An 11,912-nucleotide genomic window follows, 5' to 3' on the forward strand; every position below is an offset into this window, starting at 1 on the left:
CTGGTCAAATTTTTTAAAAATTACAACTAGAGGAAACAAATTTATACTCCCCAATATGTTGATTTTTTTAAAGCTAATTTTTAAAAAGGATGTTAATTTATAACAATGTAATAGCATAATGAAAACTCCAAAGGTTTATGTTGCTTATCACTGTTTCATAGAACATTATACACGCTGAACAGAAATCTTTAGAATGAATGAAGTCATCAAAACAAAATCATTTTTATACATTTATTAAAATCAGGTAAAATGAGCATAAATTACAATATACTTTTGTGAATAGAAAATACTATTTCTCAAGTGTATGTCTCCAGCTGATCCTTTAGATTGAAAAACAAGAGAATAGTTTTATATAGAAGGAAAAACCCTGAAATGAGGACATTAGAAAAAACCTTTCTGTATAGTTGTAACCACTCAATAATAAAGGAATCATTAACAGCAGAAAATTAAGTTTAGGTTTTTTCATGAAGACAATATGGGACAAAGTGCTCAAGAAAATTAATACTTAGCTATTAAAGCTTTTATGAGCCTTCTGTGTCATCTCCACTCTTGGTAAAAAATTCAAAAGACTTACTCCTATATCTTTTTAATTTTTTTATTAGAGACGGACATAATACCTTTATTTTATTTGCTTATTTTTATGTGGTGCCAGGGATCGAACCCAGTGCCTCACACATGCTAGGCAAACACTCTACTACTGAGCTATAACCCCAGCCCCTAACTCCTATATCTTAAAGGATGCAACAAGATTGTTGCAGTCTTAACTGAAGTCTCACTTCAGATGACAGAAATAATTAAACTGATTTTCAAAATGTTTTAAAAATCACCCAGTGTACCCCTGGCCTAACCAGGAATGCATGCCATCTTCTGGATCAGGCACATGTAAGGAACTGAATCAAGATTAGGAAAACCTGAGTAACTAAATCAAAATTTTGTTTGCATGTGCTCTGCCACTGAGTCACATCCCCAGCCCTGACTAAACCAACTTTCATTTCCAATTAAATTTATGTATCATTTTCATTCCATGGAAGATAAATTTGCTCTTGAAAAAACACAAGAGTTCAATTTGATCATTTCTGTTAACATCAACTCGTTTATGCCATTAAAAAAGGAATACAACATGCATTATCTCAGAAAAATAAGGTCAAACATCATGCTCACAGTGGAAAATTCAACACAACCCCCCATTCCCCCATCCCAAAAGAAATGAGGATATAGATGTCACATTGAATAAATACATTTGGTCTTCGTATCCTTTAGAAAGAACGTCTGTCTGGAGTTATGGTTAGGAACTCTAAGAATTTTGGGGCTTAAGAAAATTCATTTATTTTTGCCATTCAACATAGTAAATCTCTATATAGCCAACTGAAAATGGCTATTAAAATTAAATAGAATCATCATAATTTCATAGATCAGTGTGACAGACATTTCCACTATTTCTTAATTAAATTTACCTGACCAGTTGCTTTTTAGGGTCTAGTATGTTCAGTAACTTGTCTGCATACACCTTCTTAGAAGCAGTAAAAAGAATGATCTACAAATTCAGGGGAAAAGAAGGAATCATTATACATGATCTAAATATGGGTACTATATTGAATAAAATGAAAATACGTATGTAATTAGGCTCAGCACATTTACCTCATACATCTGAGACATTCGTTCCAGGAATTCCCTGAAGAATGGTCTTAATCTCACATAAACCTAAAGAAATGCAAAGATAAGTTTTCAGCAAATAAAAAAAATAAAACCACTTATTTTTAATATCTGTTGTGGTCTAACTTTTGATATGATTAAAAGTTTCATATTTTGGAGTAGAAATATTTACTAAGTACCACTCAAACGAAATATATTTCACATATAAGAAACCACTTAATCTTTTAGTGGAATAATCATCATCACTGGTGATCACTTCATTTTTGATAGTTATATAAAAGCATACAATGTAAAAGTTCTTCATCAGAATATAATTTTAACAGACATTTAAACTAAAAGTAGAGAGCTCCCCTCTGGGAATTTGATCCACCAATCAGCTCCATCTTCCAGCCAGGTAGCATCCATCCAATTATTAGGCAAGTTGTATGTCCATATCTAGCTGACCTGTCTCAATGACCTTCCTCAATAATTATTCAGAATTTCTTCTCAACAATTATCACCTGTTAAAATCCTATTTAAAATTTTTATTAAGGCAAACAATATTCAAGAAGGAATATCTGGACTGGTGGGCTTAAATAACCATTTTTTTGGAAATCAGAATTGCTCTTCTACATTTAATGATTTAGATATAGCATATAAATTAGTGCCACTGGGCTATTTCAGATTAAAACACCATTTCTCAGGCTGGGGTTGTAGCTCAGTGGTAGAGCGCTTGCCTAGCACACGTGAGTCCTGGGTTCAACCCTCAGTGCCACATAGAAATAAGTATATATTGTGTCCATCTACAACTTACACGTACACACATACCAGTTCTCAAAACCTACTACTCAATATCAGGAAACACTATAGTAACCAAATAGCTACCTTATGTGTATTTTCTTACTTTCTTTTTTTGGTACTGGGATTGAACTCCCAGGGTTGTTTAACCACTGAACCATAATCCTAGCCACTTTTTTGCTGAAGCTGGCTTTAAACTCATGATCCTCCTACCTTAATCTCCTGAGCTGATGGGATTAAACGTATGTGCCACCATGCCCAGCTATTTTATTATTCTGTGTCTGGCTTCTTACTTACATTTACTGTTGCTCTTGTAACATACTTAATACTCAAAAAGCAGAGAAATATAAAATCATGAACCACCTAACACTACTTACAAAAGATTGTGATTTCTCTAAATTGTATTCATTTTTTGATGTTTATAAAAAGAAAAATTTTGTACTCTACTGAAAGGTAACATTAACTACATATACCATAATGAATATTTATTGAACCAGATTCTGTGCATTCTGATTTTTTTTTTTTCTCCCTTAAAAAGGCCTATGGTGCCCAGCAGCCCAGGAGGCAGAGACAGGAGGATCAAGAAGAGGTCAAAGCCAGCCTCAGCAATATAGAGGTGCTAAGCAACTCAGTGAGACCCCGTTTCTAAATAAAATACAAACTAGGGCTGGGGATGTGATTCAATGATCCAGTACCCCTGAGTTCAATCCCCAGTATCCCCCACTTTTGGGGCCTTCGGTGGCTACAAATCAAATTTAGGCTTAGTGGAGTTTAGTTCAGGCATCTACACAAAAAATGTTCCCAAGACAACAAAAATCCCAGTTCTGGGAAATGTTTTATGGCAAAGCAGGGGTAAAAGGGGAATCATGCAAAGGACTTCTCAGAGGTAGGGATGTCCTTTCTACATTCTTTTTTTCACCACCCAGTCTACCAATTTTTGTACCAGGGAATGAACCTAGAGATGCTTAAACCAGTGAGTCATATCCCTAACCCTTTTTATTTTTTAATTATGGAAACAAGGTCTTGTGAAGTTGCTTAGAGCCTTCCTAAATATCTGAGGGTAGCCCCAAACTTGTGATTCTCCTATCTCAGCCTCCTGAGTCTCTGGGATTACCAGCACAAAACACTGCTAAATATATAGTAGGCATGTGACAAAAATCAAGTGAAATGCAACTCTTTAAAGTTAGGCAATATAGACAAATAGAAGCAATCCTACATGACTATACAACTGTTTGTATAACTGTTTGTTATTCTATAATAATATCACTCTGTTCTAATCTCTAAAATGATATACTTATTTTTAATCCCACTAGTTAGGCATTTCATCTAAATTTCAAGACTAATCAAAACCAAAGTGAGCCATACACACCCCATCCCCAAGCAGATAAAAATAACCAAATTCTCAATATCCAATCACTTATTTGTGATAAGGCATTAAAAAAACAAACAACAAAAAAAGTTAACTATAGTTGCACCTCTTCCTCTTTCTTTTTTGGTACCAGGGATTGAACCCAGAGGCCCTTAGCCACTGAGCCACAACCCCAAGCCTTTTTATTTTGAGGGTCTCACCAAGTTGCTTAAGGGCCTCACTGAGTTGCCGAAACTGGCTTTGAACCTGCAATCTTCCTGCCTCCCTAGTTGCCAGGATTATAGGTGTGCACCACTGTGCCCAGCTATACTTGCTCTTCTAAATAATATTAATATTTCAAAATTATCTGGTATATTTTGAATATCCAGGTTTGGAGCCTGGATTGAAAACCAAACATAATCTTATTTGTTTGTTAAGGCAAAAAATTACATTTCACTGGCAAACTTTTTTTCTAACATCCTCATTATCACTTGCTCAATATAGTCAAGTAAGAAACAGGGCTCTGACATTTGAGATTTGTTTCCTCTGTACACAACACACTTCCATTGCAGAGGAATACTCCCCCAACTCCCTCCAAACCAAAACAAAACCAAATTAAGTGATATTCCACAACTTCCCAATTAGGTCAACGATTCATCCTTCATTATGCATTCTATTATTTTCATTATTTTTTTAAAAAATTTTTTAGTTGTCAATGAACCTTTATTTTATTTATTGATACGTGGTGCTAAGAATCGAACCCGGTGCCTCACACATGCTAGGCAAGCACTCTGCCACTGAGCCACAACCCCAACCTGTCATTATTATATTTATGTATATAATGAAAATAAAAATTTTTTTTAGATTTTTTTTTAAACCCCTTCTGTGGTTCTGGGGAGAGAACCCAGGGACTAATGCCCCGTATGCATACAGGGCATGAATCCCCAACACACAACTTAAAATTTGACAGTGCTTGCTGGCAGCACACATCTCTAATCCCAGAAACTCAGGAGGCCGAGGCAGGAAGACAGCAAGTTCAAGACCAGCCTTGGCAACTTAGAGAGACCCTGTGTCCTAGGAGGATGGAAGGGAGGTTAAGGATATATCCCAGAAGTACAGCACTCCAGTATTAGAAAATAAATTTGAGTTTGCTTTGAAAATGTGTTTATTTACTGAGAATGAAAGGTAGCACTACACACAGAGGAATATATTGCTAGAGAGTTTCTTTAACATGAAAAGAGGAAGAAAAACTTGACTAAAGTTCCTATCAGAATAGATTCACCATTTGAACAGAAAAGTGCTTCAGGATAGACTGAGTAGCGAAAAAAAGAATGTAGAAAGGTCAAAATAACGAGTAGGTCTGAAGTTAGGACCATGTGATACAAAGGTAAGATCTCAGAAGTAGAAATAGCCCAGCAGGGCCTAAGTCTTTTGTATATTAAAGATAAATGTGACCAGAAATACATACAAGAAGCGCTATGTTATTATCCTGCAGATACAGAGTATGTATAAAATCAAGAGCTTAATTTGTGTTGTTTTTTTTTGGGGGGGGGGGGCGAGGAGGATTGAACCCAAAAGCACTTTACCACTGAGCCAAATCTCTAGGACTTTTGTTTATTTTTTGAGACAGGATCTCTCTACATTGTTTAGGGTCTTGCTTAATTGCTAAGGATGGCTTTGACCTCCTGCTGCTGGGATTATAGGCCTGTGCCAGGATACCCCACAGCACCCAGCAAAAGAGTTTAATTCTTGAGAATATCATTACTTACTATGTTAAGATACACAAATATATATATACACACGTAGACAAATGCTTCAATATCTATTCCACGAGGTGCCTTTAGATCTATTTTTCTTCTAACTTTACTATCATATGAAGATTCCTGTCCTGAACTGCCTACTTCCCATTTTCCATCAACCATCTTTCTTCAAACTTGTGACTCTTAACTATGTAGTCTCCCAAAGATCAAAAGATCATTTCAGTCTAGTATACAAGTTCTTCGAAACCTACAGTTTCTATCTATACTACAAAGAGTTTAAATCTTTTCTCAATAATAAATTTTTTTTAAATGTCAAAAGTTTAAAAAGCAATGAATATACAAAGAAAGAACATTACATTAACAGTTCACTGATACTACTTGGAATGAACAATACTTCACATCCTGCACTTTATTTGGTAGTTAAGACAATGAGAATTTCCCAATTGTAAATATGTAGTACTAAACTTTAGGTTAACAGAACTAGACTAAACAAAACGTAGTCATTTAAATAGAAATCCAATGGTATATAAATTATACCTCAAGAAATCTAAGTTATTTTAAAATGGAAAAAAAAAAAAAAACCAAAACGTTAATTTATAATTTCAGTCCTTTCTTTATTGTGATATAACTATATATTTAATTTACATTTTAAAGAAATGTCAGAAATGCAAAATACATAACTAGAAACCCACTTATAAATTGGTTAAAAATATTGTGTGGTATGTTTAAATTCAGGCTGGGGTTCTGACCCAGTGGTAGAGTGCTTGCGTAGCATGCACGAGGCACCTGGGTTTTATCCCCAAGCACCACATAAAAATAAAATAAAATAAAAGTCTTTGTGTTCATCTACAACTAAAAAAATTTTTTTAAAATGTTTAAATTTAATCAAGTTATTTGTATTGCTTTATCAAACTGTAATCTTTTATCATAATAATATGATCAAAAACAAAATACAAAAAACACTACTCAAAGATAGGCAATTTCAAACTCTTAGCAAATGGTTAATATTTTATGTAAGTCTTTTTAGGAAACGGCACTAAAGCCTGGACAATATGGCCTGACATCAAAAGGGAAATGTCTTTGATACTTTTCCCATAATATCCTTTGAACTTATTTTGCTACATTATAGCAATCAGTTTAAAAACCAATCGATTCAGAAGCTGATGGTATAGCTCTAGGATAGAGTGGCCTGGGTTCTATCCCTAGCACAAAAAAAGAAAAATTTGGTAGAATTCATCCGCTTAAAAGTATGACATCTATTTTCCTTTAAAAGATGATCATTAATGAGTGCTATTTCTTATCATCACTAAGAATTAAAGCAGAAGGGCACTTGCCAATTGTGTGAGGCACTGGGTTTGATCCTTAGCACTACGTAAAAAAAGTAATCAAAATAAAATGTATTATGTCCATCTGTGACTAAAATAAAGAATTAAAGCAAAATGTACAATTATTAAGAATGACCCAGCAGCATGGAAGGAAATGGCATATACAAAGGCAGGAAGGCTTGAAGGAGCATGTCAGATTCAGGGAGAGGCGAGTAGTTCAAAATGGCTATAGATTAAGCTACGCAAAGGATGGGATGGAGAGATGGTGGGTATGGGTATATGTGCACAGGGGTGACAACCAGATCCCAGGGCACTATGGGACAGTGAAAAAATTGGATTTTACCCAGAGCAGAGAAGAAAAATGATTATATTTACTTATTAGAAAAGTTATTCATGAGCCGGGTTTGGTGGCGCACACCTGTAATCCCAGCAGCACAGGATGCTGAGGCAGGAATCTCTAGTTCAAAGCCAGCCTCAGCAACAGCAAGGTGCTTAACAACTCAGTGAGACCCTGTCTCTAAATAAAATACAAAACAGGGCTGGGAATATGTAGTCTCCCAAAGATCAAAAGATCATTTCAGTATAGTATACAAGTTCTTCGATACCTACAGTTAAGTATTCTATCTATACTACAAAGAGTTTAAATCTTTTCTCAATAACCAAAAAAAAAAAAAAATCTTTAAATGTCAAAAGTTTAAAAAGCATTCTTAGCATCAATATCAGAGCATAGAGATAAAACCCAAACCTTCTCCAAGCAAAGAAGACTGCTCAGGTAGCCCCTGTGGAGACCTCAACTTCATACCCATTGAGTTATTTAAGTCATCTTTTGCTTAACAAATTTCCAAAAATAAGAGGTAAATGAATACAATATGTGTAGCTGGGTGAATCTAGGGATGAACAGGTAAATACTATAACAATAAAAATAGAAATCAATTTGAATAGGAATTTTTTTAGAGTCCAAATGAAATAAAGTATTAATATATTAAAGTATTAGTATGGGTGAAATATTGAAGTTTTGATGAAGCATAATGCAAGTAAAAACTGGGCTATTTTATTTTATATACATATTTAAACTTTTGATGTGTTTATATTAAGTTTAGTATTTTTTGGATTATTTCTTTCAAATCAAGTTTGTTTGATACAATACTGCATTACATTAAAAATTTATACAATTTTTTCATAATTTTTTGCTCTTTAAGTTAGTATTTTAAAAACAAAAGTAAAGCAAAAACATTTATTCTAAAAATTGAACTCTAAATTTGAAAGGGAATGAAGCGTCTAGTTTAATATGCTTAGTAATCAATTGTCATCACTTCTAAATATATAGAACATCTTCAGCTGTTCAATAAGAACTGTTCAGCTGGTCATGGTGGCACACGCCTATAATTCCAGCAATTCAGGAAGCTGAGGCAGAAGGAACTGCAAGTTCTAGGCCAGCCATGACACTTAGTAAGACCCCTTCTCAAAATAAAAGGGCTGGGAAGGTAGCTCAGTAGTATAGCACATCTGAATTCAATCCTCAGCATTGTGGATTGGTAGGGGGGATGGTAAACAAAAACAACAAAACCAAGAAAACTAAAGTTTTATTTGTATCTTTTTAAACCTGTAAATTAATAATTAGGATGAAAAAATTAGTACCAAATGACTAACCATACTTATAAGGATAGAAAAGTTGCTTTAAAATTATTAAAATACTACTAAAAATAGAATTTTTAATTTTAATATTTGCAATTAATTACTGAAATACTATTACTCATCAGCTAAAATATTATCCTCAAATAATAAGTATCCATGACTCCAAATGTTATATTTAAGGCACAAATACATATACTACTTTTGGGGTAGGGATAACAGAGATTAAACTTGTTACATCCTCAGCCCCTTTTTATTTTATTTTGAGGTAGGGGTTCACTAAACTGCCAAAGCTAGCCTCAAACTTGTAATCCTTCCTCAACCTCTTGAGTTACTAGAATTACAGATATGCACCACTGTTCCCAGTGAAATACTACTTTAAATTATTTAACAAAATTATGCTTTATGAAACTCAACAAAATGACTCTATTAAGTCAGAATTAGGGAGAAGACAAAATTAAACTAGGTATTTACTACAAAGTTCTTCATTTAAATGATTTTTTCCATTTATAAAGAAAAAACAAATCTGACTTTTCTATGAAAGGCTGCAGAGAAGAGACAGAAGCCACTGAAGCTCTATTTCTCTTGTTCCATGGTATGAAAATCATCCTAAACTGTAAGATTTCCAAGACACTAAAAATAAGAAAAGGCTAAGTTTTGCTAATCATGAAGTTCTCCACCCACCTGTCCCTTCAACTTTTCCCATAAAAGCCATCTCTAGCATAAAACAAAGCATCCTTTAAAAGTAGCTCCCTACAGGGTCCTATCTCTCCTTGAGTGCTTACCACAATCTGATTTCTGGACAGCTGACCCAAAGTTTTGTTGATTTGACTGATCTTCAAAAGCCACTGACTGGCTAAAGTCTTATTGGTGAACAGAGTCAAAAATCAATTGCCCCTGCCATACTTTACACAATGAGGAGTTGGACAGCACAGTTACGTTTGTCTGCACTGTGGTCAAACATATGAGGTATCTTCTTTTTGTCTTCAATCAGCCACGTTTGGGCTGAATAGCTCTATTACATCTTCAAAAAACTGAGCTCCAGTTCTTGATGGAGACAGAGGAAGGTCATTGAGGAGGTGTTTCAGCTCAAGAGCTAAGTGAAAAATGTCTTTTGATTCAGTCCTGCTTGTGGATAGAAGTCATCTTCTGGATGGAAGAGGGAGTGAGATGACCTAGAGTCTTGAATTGGTGGATCTGCAGGAACAGAAACTAAATACAGTGGAGACCTCTTAACTAAGTAACACCATGAGATGGATTTCCTGATAATGTGTCAATATAAACAAAATATAAAGATTAAACATGTGCACTGAAAGTGATCAGGCACTTGTTTTTCCAGGTATCACATGTATTTGAACCATTTTATGAATAAATGTTTTCCCAATAACTAATTATAAAACAAACTTTTAGGAAAAGATTTTAAAAAATACCAATTCAAACAAAATTCTGTACACACTTTGCCTTTGTGAGTGCCATATCCTCATTTGAAAAGGTCAGTTCTTGCAAGTGACTTTTCTCCATGAATACAAACTATAATCTGTCTATTTTGTATAGTGTCAGTAATAACATATATTAACTTTTACTCTGGATGGATCATTTACGTTTTTATCCCCTGACAAATGGAATTAAAGTAATACTAAATTTAGAATTCAATAATCTACCTGCGAAAGAATTCTAAGACCTACATTAACCAAGTTGAATAAACTTATCAATCAAAAGACGAGTAGTATGAGTCAGGCAATCTTTAAATGTTCAGTAGTGACTACCTCAAAAATTCCCTCAAGTTTTGATCTAAGGAAAAAAAAAAATCCAACTAGAAAAGCCCACAACCAGATTTCTGTGGATCTAATTTAAAATTTTTATATACAGTAACAAGAATTTTGATGAACATTTGATTACTTGCTTCCACTTAGAATCTCAATATGTAAATTTACTGTATATACTCTCATAATTATTATACCATGGGTCAGTATACAGGCCAACTGGCCAAATCCAGCATAAGTATATTTTTATATTTAGTTTTACTGGAATACAGCCATACTTTTTGTTTCTGGCTACTTTCATGTTGTAATGGCAGAAATAGTAGCTGCAACAGACATACAAAACCTAAAATATTTATTACTGGCCCTTTATGGAAGTTTGCCAACTCCTGATACAGACAATTATTAAGATATATTTACATTTAATTGTTTTGAAATGAAAGAAAATGTAGAATTAAAATTAGGTAAACCATAACAAACTTACCACAAAAAGAAAATAGAAGTCCCAATAGGATGCTTTATCTGGCCTAGATAAGTTGATCCTATTTTAACTGAGAGTATATGTTTGAGTGTGTGTATGTGCACATGCATGCATGTGGGTGTAAATGCTATGGAACTGACATATTAAAGAGGAAACAGATAACTGCCAGGTAACTATTTACTGAAAAAGGGTTAATTTTATGTCATTTAAATTTTACCTCAATAAGGTATTCTTTAAATAAGAGTATATACAGTACTTTACAGGTTTCTACCTTTAAGTGGGCCACATTACAGTACAGTGGTTAAATATGTAAGTTACATCTTACCTAATAATGTGGTTTCTCCAAAATCTCTTAGATCATCTCAGACCCTTGTGTATATTTCTTCTTTGCCAGTAGATGGAGACAACACCACTGAAATTTTAAAAGACATCATTCCCTGTTTAAAGGGAGCTTGCTGGTCTGAAAAAACTGGGGGAACCCTAACCCAAAGATTTCTTCAGTTATTTTAAAAAAGCAGACAGAATGGCCATACCAACACCAGAAATCCAAAGGAATGTACCCAATGTTAACTATGGACATCCTCAAAAATTTACGAAAGGGGAACTAAACCCTGTCCTTGATGAAGTAAATTAGTCATAATATTAAAATTCAATAATCTCTATAGCTTCTAAGATTCAAACTTCCTGCTCATTGTTATTTAGATTATTTATTTTTCAATTTCAGAAAGTGTAACTAAAAATATATAACAAAAAATATTTCTTAGAATTCCACAGAGACATTCAGTACATACATATTTTTTTAAACTATTAGTCATATGTACTCCTATAAGCCTTTTATTCAAACCACAACAACTATCCAGATCCACATGAAATAAGAACTTTTAAAAAGAAGAGTTAAAGCAGAAATGGTGGAAATAAGAAAAAAGTTCAATTATATGATCATACTGAAAAGAACCAAATTATCTCCTTTCCAGGTTTCTTATTTCACTATCAATACTGCCTAAACAGACCAAAAGCCATCTATCTGTGTGAAATAAATTTCAAATCTAGAAGCTTAATGAGTCATCTAAAAATCATTATTTACCTATTTTTCAAATAGCTTTCCCTTCCAAATTCAAACCGCTAAAGCCACTGTGCAATCTTACCAAAAAAAAAAAAAAAAAAAAAAAAAAAAAA

General features: G+C 33.7%; 1 protein-coding gene across 4 annotated transcripts in view; it reads right to left on the reverse strand.

Moving 5' to 3' along the window:
• Window positions 1-217: 217 nt before the first annotated feature.
• The window catches only part of Ctdspl2 (CTD small phosphatase like 2), a 67,868-nt gene continuing 56,173 nt past the window's right edge, over window positions 218-11,912 (reverse strand). For 2 of the 4 annotated variants that reach the window (XM_048792969.1, XM_015480717.2), the window contains 2 exons: window positions 1,639-1,701; window positions 218-1,534 (listed from right to left, as the gene is read on the reverse strand). In XM_048792969.1, coding sequence (XP_048648926.1) covers window positions 1,451-1,534; window positions 1,639-1,701 — 147 coding nt within the window. In that variant the 3' untranslated portion in view covers window positions 218-1,450. Of the gene's footprint in view, window positions 1,535-1,638; window positions 1,702-8,554; window positions 9,708-11,061; window positions 11,149-11,912 lie in introns of those variants that run through there. The other 2 variants (XR_007343797.1, XM_048792970.1) reach the window with 2 other exon arrangements.

Source organism: Marmota marmota, unplaced genomic scaffold, assembly GCF_001458135.2.
Source record: "Marmota marmota marmota unplaced genomic scaffold, marMar, whole genome shotgun sequence".
NCBI classification, from domain to species: Eukaryota; Metazoa; Chordata; class Mammalia; order Rodentia; family Sciuridae; genus Marmota; species Marmota marmota.